Source organism: Agelaius phoeniceus, unplaced genomic scaffold (assembly GCF_051311805.1).
Source record: "Agelaius phoeniceus isolate bAgePho1 unplaced genomic scaffold, bAgePho1.hap1 Scaffold_498, whole genome shotgun sequence".
NCBI lineage: Eukaryota > Metazoa > Chordata > Aves > Passeriformes > Icteridae > Agelaius > Agelaius phoeniceus.
In genome coordinates, this window is record NW_027510053.1 from 902 (window position 1) to 20,136 (window position 19,235).

At 41.7% G+C, this 19,235-nt stretch overlaps 1 protein-coding gene across 1 annotated transcript; it reads left to right on the plus strand.

The window, feature by feature from the left end:
- Window positions 1-1,741: 1,741 nt before the first annotated feature.
- LOC143693273 (uncharacterized) lies at window positions 1,742-17,744 on the plus strand (the record flags this gene model as incomplete). The annotated part of the gene is made up of 3 exons (XM_077173268.1): window positions 1,742-1,838; window positions 11,730-12,067; window positions 17,297-17,744. Coding segments are annotated over 3 exons (883 nt in total), but the record flags the coding sequence as incomplete, so codon positions are not given.
- Window positions 17,745-19,235: the final 1,491 nt, after the last annotated feature.

A 19,235-nucleotide genomic window follows, 5' to 3' on the forward strand; every position in this document is an offset into this window, starting at 1 on the left:
GATTTTCCCCAAATTCCCCAGGATTTTCCCCCAAATTCCCCAGGATTTTTTCCCCAAATTCCCAGGGATTTTTCCCCCAGATTCCCCAGGATTTTTCCCCAAATTCCCCAGGATTTTCCCCCCAATTTCCCAAGGATTTTTTCCCAAATTCCCAAGGATTTTTACCCAAATTTTCTGACGATTTTTCCCCCAAATTCCCGAAGTTTTTCCCCAAATTCCCAAGAATTTTTTCCCCAAATTCCCCAGGATTTTCCCCCAAATTCCCCAGGATTTTTCCCCCAAATTCCCAGGATTTTTCCCCAGAATTTGTGATTTTTTTTTCCCCAATTTCCCCAGGATTTTTTCCCCAAATTCCCGAAGTTTTTTCCCAAATTCCCCAGGATTTTTCCCCCCAAATTCCCAGGATTTTTTCCCAAATATTCCCAGGATTTTTTCCCCAAATCCCCAGGATTTTTTCCCAAATATTCCCAGGATTTTCCCCCCAAATTCCCCAGGATTTTTCCCCAAATTCCCCAGGATTTTTTCCCCAAATTCCCGAAGTTTTTCCCCAAATTCCCCAGGATTTTTTCCCCCAAATTCCCAGGATTTTTCTCCAAATTCCCCAGGATTTTTCCCCAAATTCCCCAGGATTTTCCCCAACATTCCCAGGGATATTTTTCTCCAATTTCCCCAGGATTTTTCCCCAAATTCCCCAGGATTTTTCCCCCAAATTCCCGAAGTTTTTCCCCCAAATTCCAAGGATTTTTCCCCCAAATTCCCCAGGATTTTTTCCCAAACTCCCAGGATTTTTCTCCAAATTCCCCAGGATTTTTCCCCAAATTCCCAAGGATTTTTTCCCCAAATTCCCAGGATTTTCTCCAAATTCCCAAGGATTTTCCCCCCAAATTCCCCAGGATTTTTTCCCCCAAATTCCCCAGGATTTTTTCCCCAAATTCCCAGGATTTTTCCCCAAATTCCCAAGGATTTTTCCTAAAAATTCTGCAGGAATTTTCCTAAAAATCCTGAGGGTTTTTCTCAAAATTCCCCAGAAATTTTCTGAGGATTTTTTCCCCAAAATTCACTTTTTTTCCCCCTAAAATTCTTGAGTTTTTTTTTTCCATAATTTTCCCCAAATTCCCAGGATTTTTTCCCCAAATTCCCCAGGATTTTTCCTCCAAATTCCCAAGGATTTTTGAGAGTTTTTTCCCAAAATTCCCGAGAAATTTTCCTCAATATTCCCCAATTTCCCCAGGATTTTTCCCCCAACATTCCCCAGGATTTTTCCCCCAAATTCCCGAAGTTTTTTCCCAAATTCCCAGGATTTTTCCCCAAATTCCCCAGGATTTCCCCCAAATTCCCAAGGATTTTTGAGAGTTTTTTCCCAAAATTCCCGAGAAATTTTCCTCAATATTCCCAAATTCCCCAGGATTTTTCCCCCCAAATTCCCCAGGATTTTTCCCCAAATTCCCCAGGATTTCCCCCCAACATTCCCCAGGATTTTTCCCCAAATTCCCCAGGATTTACCCCCCGAAATTCCCCAGGATTTTTCTCCAAATCCCCAGGATTTTTCCCCCAAATTCCCCAGGATTTTTCCCCAAATTCCCCAGGATTTCCCCCCAACATTCCCCAGGATTTTTCCCCAAATTCCCCAGGATTTTTCCCCGAATTCCCCAGGATTTTTCCCCCAAATTCCCAGGGATTTTTCCCCCAAATTCCCAGGATTTTTCCCAATTTTCTGTGATTTTTCCCCCAATATTCCCAGTCCCAGGGCTCGCCCGGGATCCCCAGCGGTGCCGGGGCCGTTCTGCGCTGGCGCCTGCGGGAGCTGCAGCAGCTGCGGGGGCTCCTCCCTCTCACAGGTACCGGAATGCCAGGGAAAATTGGGAATTTTCATGGGAAATCGGGAATATTTCATGGGAAATTGGGAATATTTCATGGGAAATCGGGAATTTGGATGGGAAATTGGGAATTTTAATGGAAAATTGGGAATTTTAATGGAAAATTTGGAATATTTTGGGACAGAAAGCTGGAATTCTTTGGCAAAAATGGGGAATTTTTTGGGAAAAAAGCTGGAATTCTTTGGGGAAAATGGGGAATATTTAATGGAAAATGGGGAATTTTGGGATAAAAAGCTGGAATTCTGTGGGGGAAATTTGGAATTTTTGGGCAAAAATGGGGAAATTTGGGGAAAATTGGGAATTTTTTGGGGGAAATTGGGAAGTTTTGGGCGAAAATGGGGAATTTTTTAGGGGAAAATGGGGGAGTTTTTATGGAAAAAGGGGAATTTTTGGGGGGAAAATTGGGAATTTTGATGGAAAATGGGGAATTATCTTGGGGAAATTGGGGAATTTTTGGGTGAAAATGGGGAGTTTTAATGGAAAATTGGGAATTTTTGGGGGGAAATCAGGAATTTGGATGGAAAATGGGGAATTTTCTGGGGGAAATTGGGAAGTTTTGGGCGAAAATGGAGAATTTTGTGGGAAAATGGGGGATTTTTTATGGAAAAAGGGGAATTTTTGGGGGGAAAAATGGGAATTTTCTGGGGGAAATTGGGAAGTTTTGGGTGGAAATGGGAATTTTGATGGAAAATTGGGAATTCTTGAGGGAATTTTGGGAACTTTTGGGTGAAAATGGGGAATTTTTTTGGGAAAATTGGGAATATTTAATGGAAAATGGGGAATTTTTGGGCAAAAATGGGGAATTTTCTGGGGGAAATTGGGAATTTTTGGGGGGAAATGGGAATTTGGATGGAAAATGGGGAATTTTCTAGGGGAAATTGGGAATTTTTGGGGGAAAATGGGGGATTTTTTATGGAAAAAGGGGAATTTTAATGGAAAATTGGGAATTCTTGAGGGGAAAATGGGGAATATTTAATGAAAAATGGGAATTTTTGGGGAAAGAGCCGGAATTCTTTAGGAAAATTGGGAATTTTTATGGAAAATTGGGAATTTTTGGGCAAAAATGGGGAATTTTCTGGGGGAAATTGGGAATTTTGGGGGGAAAATTGGGAATTTTTGGGTGAAAATGGGGGAATTTTTTATGGGAAAAGGGGAATTTTTATGGAAAATTGGGAATTTTTGATAGAAAATGGGAATTTTGATGGAAAATGGGGAATTTTCTTGGGGAAATTGGGAGGTTTTGGGCAAAAATGGGGGAATTTTTTAGGGGAAAATGGGGAATTTTTCATGGAAAATTGGGAATTTTTCATGGAAAATTGGGAATTTTAATGGAAAATTTGGAATTCTTGAGGGAATTTTGGGAACTTTTGGGTGAAAATGGGGAATTTTCTGGGGGAAATTGGGAATTTTTGGGTGAAAATGGGGGATTTTTTATGGAAAAAGGGGAATTTTGGGGGGAAAATGGGGATATTTAATGGAAAATGGGGAATTTTTGGGCAAAAATGGGGAATTTTCTGGGGGAAATTGGGAAGTTTTGGGTGGAATTGGGAATTTTTATGGAAAATGGGGGATTTTTTGGGGGAAAATGGGAATTTTTTGGGGCAAAAATGGGGAATATTTAATGGAAAATTGGGAATTTTTGCGGGAAAATTGGGGAATTTTGATGGAAAATGGGGAATTTTGATGGAAAATGGGGAATTTCTTGGGGAGAAGAGCCAGAATTCTTTGGGAAAATTGGGAAATTTTATGGAAAATGGGGAATTTTTTGGGGGAAAATGGGGAATTTTTTGGGGAAAGAGCCAGAATTCTATGGACGAAAAGCTGGAATTTTTGGGGAAAATTGGGAATTTTGGGGGGAAATTTGGGAATTTTTGGGCAAAAATGGGCATGTTTTATGGAAAATAGGGAGTTTTTAGGACAAAAAGCTGCAATTCTGTGGGGAAATTGGGATTTTTTGGGCAAAAATGGAGAATTTTTGGGGGAAAGAGCTGGAATTCTTTGGGAAAATGGGGAATATTGAATGGAAAATGGGGAATTTTTAGGGGAAAATTGGGAATTTTGGGGGGAAAATTGGGAATTTTTGGGCAAAAATGGAGAGTTTCTGGGGAAAATTGGGAATTTTATGAGGAAAGAGCCGGAATTCTGTGCGGAAAATTGAGAATTTTATGAAAAATTGGGAATTTTATGGAAAATTGGGAATTTTTGGGGGGAAAATTGGGAAATTTCTGGGGAAAAATTGGGAATTTTTGGAGGAAAGGGCCAGAATTGTTTGGGACAAAAAGCTGGAATTGCGTGGGGAAATTGGGAATTTTGATGGAAAATGGGGAATTTTTGGGGCGAAGAGCCAGAATTCTTTGGGAAAATTGGGAATTTTGGGGGAAAAATTGGGAACTTTTTGGAATAAAAAGCTGGAATTCTTTGGGGAAAATTGGAAATTTTTGGGTGAAAATTGGGAATTTGGATGGGAAATCGGGAATTTTGATGGAAAATGGGGAATTTTCTGGGGGAAATTGGGAAGTTTTGGGCGAAAATGGGGAATTTTTTAGGGGAAAATGGGGAATTATTTGGGGGAAAATGGGAATTTTTATGGAAAATTTGAATATTTTGGAACAGAAAACTGGAATTCTTTGGGGAAAATAGGGAATATTTAATGGAAAATGGGGAATTTTGGGATAAAAAGCTGGAATTCTGTGGGGAAATTGGGAATTTTTGGGTGAAAATGGGGAATTTTTTAGGGGAAAATGGGGAATCTTTATGGAAAATGGGGAATTTTTGGGGGGAAAATTGGAATTTTTTTGGGGGGGTGAAAGAGCCAGAATTCTTTGGGAAAATTGGGAAATTTTATGGAAAATGGGGAATTTTTGGGCAAAAATGGGGAATTTTCTGGGGGAAATTGGGAATTTGGATGGGAAATCGGGAATTTTGATGGAAAATGGGGAATTTTCTTGGGGAAATTGGGAAGTTTTGGGCAAAAATGGGGAATTTTTTAGGGAAAATGGGGGATTTTGATGGAAAAAGGGGACATTTTCTGGGAGAAAATTGGGAATTTTTGGGGGAAAATGGGGAGTTTTAATGGAAAATTGGGAATTTTTTGGGGGAAATTGGGAATTTTCTGGGGGAAAAATGGGGAATTTTGATGGAAAATGGGGAATTTTGGGGGAAAATTGGGGAATTTTTGGGCGAAAATGGGGAATTTTTATGGAAAATCGGGAATTTTGGGGAAAATTGGGAAGTTTTGTGCGAAAATGGGGAAATTTTGGGTAAAAATGGGGGTTTTTAATGGAAAATTGGGAATTTTGGGGGGAAAATTGGGAATTTTTTTGGGGGGGGAAAGAGCCAGAATTCTTTGGGAAAATTGGGAATATTTATGGAAAATTGGGAATTTTTGGGGGAAAATGGGAATTTTTTGGGACAAAAATCTGGAATTCTGTGGGGAAAATTGGGAAAGTTTTGAGGAAAATTGGGAATTTTTGAGTGAAAATGGGGAATATTTAATGGAAAATGGGGAATTTTTGGGGAAAGAGCCAGAATTCTTCAGGAAAATTGGGAATTTTTGAGAAAAGAGTGGGAATTCCCAAGGAATTTTATGGGCAATTGGGAATTTTTTTTAGGGGTAATTCCAGGATTATTCTGAGCTCATTCCCAGATAATTTTGGGATAATTCCAGGACAATTCCTGGACAATTCTGGGATCATTTTCTGCTCATTCCCAGAAATGTTGGGATCATTTGAAGAGGATTCCTGGGTCATTTTGGGATCATTTTGGGACAATTTTGGGATCATTTTCTGCAATTCCCAGATAACTTTGGGGTCATTTGGAGAGGATTCCTGAATCATTTTGGGACAATTCCCAGATAATTCCCGGATCATTCTGGGATCATTTCAAGACAATTCCCAGGCAACCTTGGGATCATTTTCCACTCATTCCCAGATCATTTTGGGATCATTTTGGGATCATTTTGGGATCATTTTGGGATCATTTTCAGACAATTCCCAGACCATTCTGGGATCATTTTGGGACAATTCCAGGACAATTTTGGGATCATTTTCAGACAATTCCCTGGGATCATGTGGAGACGATTCCCAGATCATTCTGGGATCATTTGGGGACAATTCCCAGATAATTTTGGGATAATTCCGGGATAATTTTGGGATCATTTTCAGACAATTCCCAGATCATTTTGGGATCATTTTCTACTCTTTCCTGGATCATTCTGGGATCATTTTCAGACAATTCCTGGATCATTTTGGGATCCTTTGGGGACAATTCCCAGATCATTCTGGGATAATTCCAGGACTATTTTGGGATCATTTTCAGACAATTCCCAGATAATTTTGGGATCATTTGGAGACGATTCCCGGATCATTTTGGGATAATTCCAGGACAATTTTGGGATAATTCCAGGATCATTTTGGGATCATTCCCAGATAATTTTGGGACAATTCTGGGATCATTTCAAGACAATTCCCAGACACCATTGGGATCCTTTGGGGACAATTCCCAGACCATTCTGGGATCATTTTGGGATCATCTGGGGACAATTCCCGGATCATTTTGGGATCATTTTCCACTCATTCTCAGACCATTTTGGGGTCATTTGGGGACAATTCTCAGATCATTTTGGGGTCATTTTGGGATAATTCCAGGATCATTTTGGGATAATTTTGGGATCATTTTCCACTCATTCCCAGACCATTCTGGGATCCTTTGGGATCATTTGGGGACAATTCCCAGATCAGTTTGGGATCATCCTGGGATCATTTTCCACTCATTCTCAGATCATTTTGGGGTCATGTGGAGACAATTCCCAGATCATTCTGGGGTCATTTGGGGGCAATTCCCGGACAATTTTGGGATCATTTTCCACTCATTCCCGGATCATTTTGGGATCATTTGGAGACAATTCCCAGACCATTCTGGGATCATGTGGAGACGATTCCCAGATCATTCTGGGATCATTTTAAGACAATTCTGGGATCATTCTGGGAACATTTCCCACTCATTCTCAGATCATTCTGGGTTCCTTTGGGGATGATTCCCAGACACCATTCTGGGATCATTTTGGGATCATTTGGGGACAATTCCCAGACCATTTTGGGGTCATGTGGAGACAATTCCTGGATCATTTTGGGGTCATTTCAAGAGGATTCCAGGATCATTTTGGGATAATTCCAGGACAATTCTGGGATCATTTTCAGACAATTCCCAGATCATTCTGGGATCATTTTGGAGATGATTCCTGGATAATTTTGGGATAATTCCGGGACAATTTTGGGATCATTTTAAGACGATTCCCAGATCATTTTGGGATCACTTTGGGATCATTTTTGGGAAAATTCTGGGGTAATTTTAAGACAATTCCCAGATAAACTTGGGATCGTGTGGAGACAATTCCCAGATCATTTGGGGACAATTCCCAGATCATTTTGGGATCATTCTGGGACAATTTTGGGATCATTTTAAGACAATTCCCAGACACCATTGGGATCATTTGGAGATGATTCCCGGATCATTTTGGGATCATTTCAGACAATTCCCAGACACCATTGGGATCATGTGGGGACAATTCCCGGATCATTCTGGGATCATTTTCCACTCATTCTCAGATCATTTTGGGATCATTTGGGGACAATTCCCAGACCTTTCTGGGATCATTTGGGGATAATTCCAGGACAATTTTGGGATCATTTTCAGACAATTCCCAGACCATTCTGGGATCATTTGGGGACAATCCCCAGATCATTTTGGGATCATTTCTCAGATCATTTTGGGACAATTCTGGGGTCATTTTCAGACAATTCCCGGACCATTCTGGGATCATTTTCCGCTCATTCCCAGATCATTTTGGGATAATTTTGGGATCATTTTCAGACAATTCCCAGATCATTTTGGGATAATTTTGGGATCATTTTCAGACAATTCCCAGACCATTCTGGGATCATTTTGGGATCATTTTCAGACAATTCCCAGACCATTCTGGGATCCTTTGGGATCATTTTCCACTCATTCCCAGACCATTCTGGGGTCATGTGGAGACAATTCCCAGACCATTTTTGGGTCATTTTAAGACAATTCCCAGATCAGTTTGGGATCATTCTGGGATAATTTTAAGACAATTCCCAGATCATTCTGGGATCATTTTGGGATAATTCCGGGACAATTTTGGGATCATTTGGGGACAATTCCCAGATCATTTTGGGATCATTTGGGGACAATTCCCAGATCATTTTGGGATAATTTGGGGACAATTCCCAGATCATTTTGGGATAATTCCAGGACAATTTTGGGATCATTTTCAGACAATTCCCAGATCATTTTGGGACAATTTTGGGATCATTTTCAGACAATTCCCAGACCATTCTGGGATCATTTTGGGATCATTTTCAGACAATTCCCAGACACCATTGGGATCATTTCAAGACGATTCCCGGATAATTTTGGGATAATTCCAGGATCATTTTGGGATCCTTTTAAGACAATTCCCAGATCATTCTGGGATCTATCTGGAGATGATTCTTGGATCATTTTGGGATCATTTTGGGAACATTTTCAGACAATTCCAGGATCATTTTGGGATCCTGTGGGGACAATTCCCAGACCATTCTGGGACAATTTTGGGATCATTTTCAGACAATTCCCGGGCACCATTGGGATCATTTGGAGACGATTCCCAGATCATTTTGGGATCATTTTAAGAGAATTCTGGGATCATTCTTGGATCATTTTGGGATCATTTGAGGACAATTCCCAGACCATTTTTGGGTCATTTTAAGACAATTCCCAGATCAGTTTGGGATCATTCTGGGATCATTTTGGGATAATTCCAGGACAATTTTGGGATCATTTGGGGACGATTCCCAGACCATTCTGGGATCATTTTGGGATCATTTGGGGACAATTCCCAGATCATTTTGGGATCATTTTGGGATCATTTGGGGACAATTCCCGACCATTCTGGGATCATTTTGGGATAATTCCAGGACAATTTTGGGATCATTTTCAGACAATTCCCAGACACAATTTTGGGATAATTTTGGGATCATTTTCAGACAATTCCCAGATAATTTTGGGATCATTTGGAGACGATTCCCAGCTCATTTCGGGGTCATATGGGGACAATTCCCAGATCATTCTGGTGTCATATGGAGACAATTCCCAGACCATTTTGGGATCATTCTGGGATCATTTTCAGACAATTCCCAGATCATTCTGGGATAGTTTTGGGATAATTCCGGGACAATTTTGGGATCATTTTCAGAAAATTCCCAGACCATTCTGGGATCATTTTGGGATAATTTTCCACTCATTCCCAGACCATTCTGGGATCATTTGGAGACGATTCCCAGATCATTTTGGGATCATTTTAAGAGAATTCTGGGATCATTCTTGGATCATTTTGGGATCATTTGAGGACAATTCCCAGACCATTTTTGGGTCATTTTAAGACAATTCCCAGATCAGTTTGGGATCATTTGGGGACAATTCCCAGACCATTCTGGGATCATTTTGGGATAATTTTCAGACAATTCTGGGATAATTTGGGGACAATTCCCAGATCATTTTTGGGTCATTTTAAGACAATTCCCAGATCATTCTGGGATCATTTGGGGACGATTCCTGGACAATTTTGGGATCATTTTCCACTCATTCCCAGACCATTCTGGGATCATTCTGGGATCATTTGGGGACAATTCCCAGATCATTTTGGGATAATTTTGGGATTATTTTCCACTCATTCCCAGATCATTCTGGGATCATGTGGAGACACTTCCCAGATCATTCTGGGATCATTTTCCACTCATTCTTAGATCATTTTGGGGTCATTTTGGGATCATTTTAAGACAATTCCCAGACCATTCTGGGATCATTTGGGGACAATTCCCAGACCATTTTTGGGTCATTTTAAGACAATTCCCAGATCAGTTTGGGATCATTTTGGGATAATTCCGGGACAATTTTGGGATCATTTGGGGACAATTCCCAGACCATTCTGGGATCATTTTGGGATCATTTTCAGACAATTCCCAGACCATTCTGGGATCATTTTGGGATAATTCCAGGACAATTTTGGGATCATTTGGGGACAATTCCCGGATCATTTTGGGATAATTTTGGGATCATTTTAAGACAATTCCCAGACCATTCTGGGATCATTTAGGGACAATTCCCAGACCATTCTGGGATCATTTTAGGACGATTCCCGGATCACTTTGGGATAATTTTAAGATAATTTCCCGGATCATTTTGGGATCATTTTCCACTCATTCCCAGACCATTCTGGGATCATTTTCAGACAATTCCCAGACCATTTTGGGACAATTTTGGGATCATTTTGCACTCATTCTCACATCATTTTGGGATCATGTGGAGACGATTCCCAGATCATTCTGGGATCATTTTCAGACAATTCCCAGATCATTCCCAGATCATTCTGGGGTCATTTTGGGACAATTCTGGGATCATTTCAAGACAATTCCCAGACACCATTGGGATCATTTTCAGACAATTCCCGGATCATTTTGGGATCATTCTGGGATCATTTGGGGACAATCCCCAGACCATTTTGGGGTCATTTGGAGACAATTCCCAGATCATTCTGGGACCATTCGGGGACAATTCCAGGACAATTTTGGGATCATTTTCAGAAAATTCCCAGGCCATTCTGGGATCATTTTGGGATCATTTTCCACTCATTCCCAGACCATTCTGGGGTCATGTGGAGACAATTCCCAGACCATTTTTGGGTCATTTTAAGACAATTCCCAGATCAGTTTGGGATCATTTTGGGATCATTTTGGGATCATTTGGGGACAATTCCCAGACCATTCTGGGATCATTTTGGGATCATTTGGAGACGATTCCCAGATCATTTTGGGATCATTTTGGGATCATTTGGGGACAATTCCCAGATAAACTTGGGATCATGTGGAGACGATTCCCAGACCATTCTGGAATCATTTGGGGACAATTCCCAGATCATTTTTGGGTCATTTTAAGACAATTTCCAGACCATTTTTGGGTCATTTTAAGACAATTCCCAGATCAGTTTGGGATCATTCTGGGATCATTTTCAGACAATTCCCAGATCATTCTGGGATCATTTTGGGATAATTCCAGGACAATTTTGGGATCATTTGGGGACAATTCCCGGATCATTTTGGGATAATTTTGGGATCATTTTAAGACAATTCCCAGATCATTCTGGGATCATTTTCCACTCATTCCCAGACCATTCTGGGATCATTTAGGGACAATTCCCAGACCATTCTGGGATCATTTTAGGACGATTCCCGGATCACTTTGGGATAATTTTAAGATAATTTCCCGGATCATTTTGGGATCATTTTCCACTCATTCCCAGACCATTCTGGGATCATTTTCAGACAATTCTGGGATCATTTTGGGACAATTTTGGGATCATTTTGCACTCATTCTCATATCATTTTGGGATCATTTGGAGACGATTCCCAGACCATTCTGGGATCACTTTGGGATCATTTTCCACTCATTCCCAGATCATTCTGGGATCATTTGGGGACAATTCCGGGATCATTCTGGGATCATTCCAGGACAATTTTGGGATCATTTGGGGACAATTCCCAGACCATTCCCAGACCATTCTGGGATCATTTTCAGACAATTCCCACACCATTCTGGGATCATTTGGGGACAATTCCCAGATCATTTTTGGGTCATTTTAAGACAATTCCCAGATCAGTTTGGGATCATTCTGGGATCATTCCAGGACAATTTTGGGATCATTTGGGGACAATTCCCAGCTCATTCTGGGATCATTCTGGGATCATTTCCAGCCAATCCCCAGCTCATCCTCTCCCCCCTGTGCTCCCTCAGGTCTCTGCTGTGCGCAGCTCTCCCGCCGCGGCCTCTCCTTCTCCCTGCACACGGCCTGCCAGGGCGCCCTGCTGGACTCCTTCCACCTGGAGCTGCTCCAGGATCCATCCCAGGCATCCAGGGAATGCCAGGATCCATCCCAAGGATCCAGGGAATCCCAGGAATGCCGGGAATCCCTCCAGGGGCTGCGGCTGGGCCGTCACTGCATCCCCCCCTCCGTCCCCCTGCAGGGCCTGGCCCAGCAGTTCCTGCCCGGCCGCCCCCGGGAGTTCCTGCGCAGCCTCGGCCGCGCCCTCAGCGCCTTCGTGGCCAGCAGGCAGCAGCTCAGGGCCGGCCAGGTGGGCAGCCACAAACAGCTCCAAAATTACCCTAAAAGCGCCTGAAATTACTCACAAAATTACCCTGAAATTCCTCCCAAAATTACCCTGAAATTACTCCCAAAATTACCCTAAAATTACCCTAAAATCCCCTGAAGTTACTCCCAAAATCCCCCTGAAATCCCGCTGAAATTACTCCCAAAATTACCCTAAAATTACCCTAAAATTCCTCCCAAAATTACCCTAAAAGCCCCTGAAATCACTCCCAAAATTACCCTCAAATCCCTCTGAACTTCCTCCCAAAATTACCCTAAAATCCCCTGAAATCACTCCCAAAATTACCCTGAAATCCCTCTGAAATCACTCCCAAAATTACCCTAAAATCCCCTGAAGTTACTCCCAAAATTACCCTGAAATTCCCCTGAAATCACTCCCAAAATTACCCTGAAATCCCTCTGAAATTCCTCCCAAAATTACCCTAAAAGCCCCTGAAGTTACTCCCAAAATTACCCTCAAATTCCCCTGAAATCACTCCCAAAATTACCCTAAAATTACCCTAAAATTCCTCCCAAAATTACCCTCAAATTCCCCTGAAATTCCTCCCAAAATTACCCTCAAATCCCCCTGAAATTCCTCCCAAAATTACCCTCAAATCCCCCTGAAATTCCTCCCAAAATCACCTTAAAATCCCTCCCAAAATTCCCCCCAAAATTCCTCAAATCCCCCTGAGATACCTCCCAAAATTACCCTAAAATCCCCTGAAGTTACTCCCAAAATTACCTTAAAATCCCCCTGAAATTCCTCCCAAAATTACCCTAAAATCCCCTGAAGTTACTCCCAAAATTACCCTAAAATCTCCCTGAAATTACTCCCAAAATCACCCTAAAATTACCCTAAAATCCCCTGAAATTCCTCCCAAAATCCCCCTGAAATCCCGCTGAAATTACTCCCAAAATTACCCTAAAATCCCCCTGAAATCACTCCCAAAATTACCCTAAAATCCCCTGAAATTACTCCCAAAATTACCCTGAAATCCCCCTGAAATTACTCACAAAATTACCCTGAAATTCCCCTGAAGTTACTCCCAAAATTACCCTCAAATTCCCCTGAAATTACTCACAAAATTACCCTCAAATCCCCCTGAAATTCCTCCCAAAATTACCCTCAAATCCCCCTGAAATTCCTGCCAAAATCACCTTAAAATCCCTCCCAAAATTCCCCCCAAAATTCCTCAAATCCCCCTGAAATTCCTCCCAAAATTACCCTAAAATTACCCTAAAATTCCTCCCAAAATTACCCTGAAATCCCCCTGAAATCACTCCCAAAATTACCCTCAAATCCCCCTGAAATTACTCCCAAAATTACCCTGAAATCCCCCTGAATTTACTCCCAAAATTACCCTCAAATGCCCCTGAAATTCCTCCCAAAATCACCTTAAAATCCCTCCCAAAATTCCTCCCAAAATTCCTCAAATCCCCCTGAAATTACTCCCAAAATCACCTTAAAATCCCTCCCAAAATCCCCCTAAAATTCCCCTACAATCCCTCTGAAATTCCTCCCAAAATCCCCCTAAAATTCCCCTACAATCCCTCTGAAATTCCTCCCAAAATCCCCCTAAAATTCCTCAGAAATCCTTCCCAAAATTACCTTAAAATTCCTCCCAAAATCCCCCTAAAATCCCTCCCCAAATCCCCCCTAAATTCCTCCCAATACTTCCCAAATTTCCTCCCAAAATTCCTCCCAAAATTCCCCTGAAATTCCTCCCAAAATTCCCCTCAAATCCCCCTGAAATCCCTCCCAAAATTCCCCTCAAATACCCCTGAAATTACTCCCAAAATTACCTTAAAATTCCTCCCAAAATTCCTCTAAAATCCCCCTGAAATTCCTCCCAAAATTACCCTAAAATCCCTCCCAAAATTCCTACAAAAATACCCGTAAAATTCCTCTGAAATTCCTCCCAAAATTACCCTAAAATCCCCTGAAGTTACTCCCAAAATTACCCTCAAATCCCCCTGAAATCACTCCCAAAATTACCCTAAAATTCCCTGAAATTCCTCCCAAAATTACCCTAAAAGCCCCTGAAATTCCTGCCAAAATCACCTTAAAAATCCTCCCAAAATCCCCCTGAAATTCCTCCCAAAATTCCTACAAAAATACCCGTAAAATTCCTCTGAAATTCCTCCCAAAATTCCTCCCAAAATCCCCCTGAAATTCCTCTAAAATCCCCCTAAAATTCCTCCCAAATTTGCCCTAAAATCCCCCTGAAATTCCTCCCAAAATTACCTTAAAATTCCTCCCCAAATTCCCAAGTCCTTCCCAAAATTCCTCCCAAAATCCCTCTAAAATGCCTCTGAAATTCCTCCCCAAATTCCCCTAAAATCCCTCTGAAATCCCTCCCAAAATTCCCCTAAAATCCCTCCCAAAATCCCTCCCAAAATTCCCAAGTTCTTCCCAAAATTCCTCCCAAAATTCCCCTAAAATTCCTCCCCAAATTCCCCTAAAAGCCCCCTGAAATTACTCCCAAAATTATCCTAAAATTACCCTAAAATTCCTCCCAAAATTACCCTAAAAGCCCCCTGAAATCACTCCCAAAATTACCCTAAAATCCCCTGAAGTTACTCACAAAATTACCCTGAAATTCCCCTGAAGTTACTCCCAAAATCACCTTAAAATTCCTCCCAAAATTCCCCTAAAATTCCTCCCCAAATTCCCCTAAAATCCCCCTGAAATTCCTCCCAAAATTCCCCTAAAATTCCTCTAAAATCCCCCCAAAATCCCTCCCAAAATTACCCTAAAATCCCCTGAAATCACTCCCAAAATTACCCTAAAATTCCCCTGAAGTTACTCCCAAAATTACCCTAAAATTACCCTAAAATTCCTCCCAAAATTACCCTAAAAGCCCCTGAAATCACTCCCAAAATTCCCCTCAAATCCCCCTGAAATTCCTCCCAAAATTACCCTCAAATCCCCTGAAATCACTCCCAAAATTACCCTAAAATCCCCTGAAATCCCTCCCAAAATTACCCTGAAATCCCCTGAAATCACTCCCAAAATTACCCTAAAATCCCCTGAAGTTACTCACAAAATTACCCTGAAATTCCCCTGAAATTCCTCCCAAAATCACCTTAAAATTCCTCCCAAAATTCCCAAGTTCTTCCCAAAATTCCTCCCAAAATTCCCCTAAAATTCCTCCCCGAATTCCCCTAAAATCCCCCTGAAATTCCTCCCAAAATTGCCCTCAAATCCCCCTGAAATCACTCCCAAAATCCCCCTGAAATTCCTCCCAAAATTCCCCTAAAATCCCCCTGAAATTACTCCCAAAATTACCCTCAAATCCCTCTGAAATCCCTCCCAAAATTACCCTGAAATCCCTCTGAAATTCCTCCCAAAATTACCCTCAAATCCCCCTGAACTTCCTCCCAAAATTACCCTAAAAGCCCCCTGAAATCACTCCCAAAATTACCCTGAAATCCCTCTGAAATTCCTCCCAAAATCACCTTAAAATCCCTCCCAAAATTCCTCCCAAAATCCCTCCCAAAATTCCCCTCAAATTCCTCCCAAAATTCCTACAAAAATACCTGTAAAATTCCTCTGAAATTCCTCCCAAAATTCCTCCCAAAATCCCCCTAAAATTCCCCTACAATCCCTCTGAAATTCCTCCCAAAATCCCCCTAAAATTCCTCCCAAAATTCCCAAAGTTCTTTTCAAATTCTTCCCAAAATTCCTCCCAAAATCACCTTAAAATTCCTCCCAAAATTCTCCTAAATTCCTCTGAAATTCCTTCCAAAATCCCCTAAAATTCCTCTGAAATCCCCCTCAATTCCTCCCAAGACTTCCCAAATTTCCTTCCAAAATCCCTCCCAAAATCCCCCTAAAATTCTTCCCAAAATTCCTCTGAAATTCCGCTAAAATCCCTCCCAAAATCCCCCTAAAATTCCTCTGAAATTCCCCTAAAATCCCTCTGAAATTCCCCTAAAATCCCTCCCAAAATCCCCCTAAAATTCCTCTGAAATTCCTCCGAAAATTCCTCCCAAAATTCCCAAGTTCTTCCCAAAATTCCTCCCATAATTCCCAAGTCCTTCCCAAAATTCCTCCTAAAATCCCTCCCAAAATTCCCGATTTCCCTCCCCAAATTGCAAAGTTATTCCCAAAATTCTTTTCAAATTCCTCCCAATTTTTTCCCAAAGTCCTGCCAAAATTCCTCCCAAAATTCCCAATTTCCCTCCCAAAGCTCTTTTCAAGTTCCTCCCAAAAATCCCCTAAAATTCCTCCCTAATTTCCTCCCAAAATTCCTCTAAAATTCCTCTGAAATCCCTCCCAAAATTCCTCTAAAATTCATCCCAAAGTTCTTTTCAAATTCCTCCCAAAATTCCCTCCAAAATTCCCCTAAAATTCCTTCCAAACTTCCTCCCAAAATTCCCCACATTTCCTCCTCAAAATCTTCCCAAAATTCCCCCTAAAATCCCTCCCAAAATTCCTCCCAATACTTCCCAAATTTCCTTCCAAAATTCCTCCCAAAATTCCCCCCAAAATTCCCCTAAAACTCCTCCTAAAATTCCTCCCAAAATTTCCAAGTCCTTCCCAAAATCCCCCTAAAATTCCCCCCTAAATTCCCAAATTCCTCCCAAAATTCTTCCCAACCCCCCCCTGAAATTCCTCCCAAAATCCCTCTAAAATTCCTCCCAAAATTCCCCCAAAATTCCCCTAAAATTCCTCCCAACAATTCCTCCCTAAATTCCTCTAAAATTCTTCCCAAAATTCCTCCCAAATTTCCCCTAAAATCCCTCTGAAATTCCTCCCAAAATTCCTAAATTCTTCCCAAAAGTCCTCCCAAAATTCCCCTAAAATACCTCTGAAATTCCTCCCAAAATCCCCTTAAAATTCCCCTAAAATTCCTCCCAAAACTTCCCAAATTTCCTTCCAAAATTCCCAAAGTTCTTCACAAAATTCCCCCCAAAATTCCCCTAAAACTCCTCTCAAAATTCCCCTAAAATTCCCCCTTAAATTCCCAAATTCCTCCAAAATTCTTCCCAAACCCCCCTAAAATCCCTCTAAAATTCCTCCCAAAATTCCCCTAAAATCCCTCTGAAATTCCCCTAAATCCCTCCCAAAATTCCTCCGAAAACCCCCAATTTTCTCCCCAAAACCCCCAATTTCCCCCCAAATTTCCCCCAAAAATCCCCAAATTCCCCCAAAATCCCCAATTTTCCCCAAATTTTCCCCAAAATTCCCAAATTTCCTCATTTCCAGGAGGAATTCCCCGGGTGCCTCCAGGGGTAACTCCCAGTGCAACCTCCTCAGCCTCCGCTGCCGCATTCCCCGGAAAAACCCCAAAATTCCCAAAAAAACACCCAAAATTCCCCAAAAAAACCCCGAAATTCCCAAAGAAAACCCCGGAATTCCCAAAGAAAACCCCGGAATTGCCGGGAAAATTCCGGAAATTCCCGAAAATCCCGAGGAAATTGCTGAGGGAAGCCCCTGGAACGTTCTGGAAGCGCGGGCGCGGCTCCTGCACGGGGACCCCCTGAGGAGCCAGGAAGGTGAGGGGAGGGGAAAATTGGGAATTTTGGGGAAATTTGGGGGGAATTTGGGGGAATTTGGGGAATTAGGGGGGCAAAGTTGGGGAAAATTTGTGGAAAAATTGGGGAAATTTGAGGGCAAAGTTGGGGAAAAGTGGGGAAAAATTGGGGAAATCTGAGGGCAAAGTTGGGGGGAATTTGGGGAATTCTGAGGGCAAAGTTGGGGAAAATTGGGGAAAAATCGTGGGAAAATTGGGAAAATTTGAGGGCAAAGTTGGGGAAAAATGGGGGGGAATTTGGGGAATTCTGAGGGCAAAATTGGGGAAAAATTGGGGGGAATTTGGGGAAAAATTGGGGAATTCTGAGGGCAAAGTTGGGGGAAATTGTGGAAAAATTGGGGAAAAATTAGGGAAATTTGAGGGCAAAGTTGGGGAAAATTGGGGAAATTTGAGGGCAAAGTTGGGGAAAATTGGGGGGAATTTGGGGAAATTTGGGGGGAATTTCGGGAAAATTGGGGAATTCTGAGGGCAAAAGTGGGAAAAGTGGGGAAAATTGTGGAAAAATTGGGGAAATTTGAGGGCAAAGTTGGGAAAAATTGGGGAAATTTGAGGGCAAAGTTGGGGAAAAATTGGGGAAATTTGAGGGCAAAGTTGGGGAAAATTGGGGAAAAATTGGGGAATTCTGAGGGCAAAGTTGGGGATTTGGGGAAAAAAATCCTGAAATTCCTGGGAAAAATGGTGAAATTCTCTGGGAAAAAAAAAATCAGAATTCCCAGGAAAAATTCCTGGAATTCTGCAGGAAAAACACCCAAAATTTCCAGGGGAAAACGCCCAAAAAATTCCTGGGAATAATTCCTGGAATTCTCTGGGAATAAGGATGAAATTCCTGAGGAAAGTGGCAAAATTTCCAGGAAAAAAACCCCAAATTCCTGGGAAAATCCACGAAATATCTGGGAAAACCCCAAAATTCCTGGGAAAAAGGGTGAAATTCGTGGAAAAACCCCAAAATTTCTGGGAAAAAATCCTGGAATTCTCTGGGAAAAAAACCCCAAAAATTTCCTGGAAAAAAGCCCAAAATTCCTTGAAAATGGCGAAATCCTGAAAATCCCAGGAAAAAACCTTGAAATTCCAAAGAAAACCCCAAAATTCCCAAAAAAACCCCGAAATTGCTGAGGGAAGCCCCTGGAATGTTCTGGAACTGCGGGCGCGGCTCCTGTGGGGAATTCTGAGGGCAAAGTTGGGGAAAATTGGGGAAAAATTGGGGAAATTTGAGGGCAAAGTTGGGGAAAATTGGGAGAAAATTTGGGGAAAAATTGGGGAAATTTGAGGGCAAAGTTGGGGAAAATTGGGGGGAATTTGGGGAATTCTGAGGGGAAAATTGTGGAAAAATTGGGGAAATTTGAGGGCCAAGTTGGGGGGAATTTGGGGAATTCTGAGGGCAAAGTTGGGGAAAATTTGGGGAAAAATTGGGGAAATTTGAGGGCAAAGTTGGGAAAAATTGGGGAAATTTGAGGGCAAAGTTGGGGAAAATTTGGGGAAAAATTGGGGAAATTTGAGGGCAAAGTTGGGAGAAAATTGGGGAAATTTGAGGGCAAAGTTGGGGAAAATTGGGGGGAATTTGGGGAATTCTGAGGGCAAAGTTGGGGAAAATTCTGGAAAAATTGGGGAAAT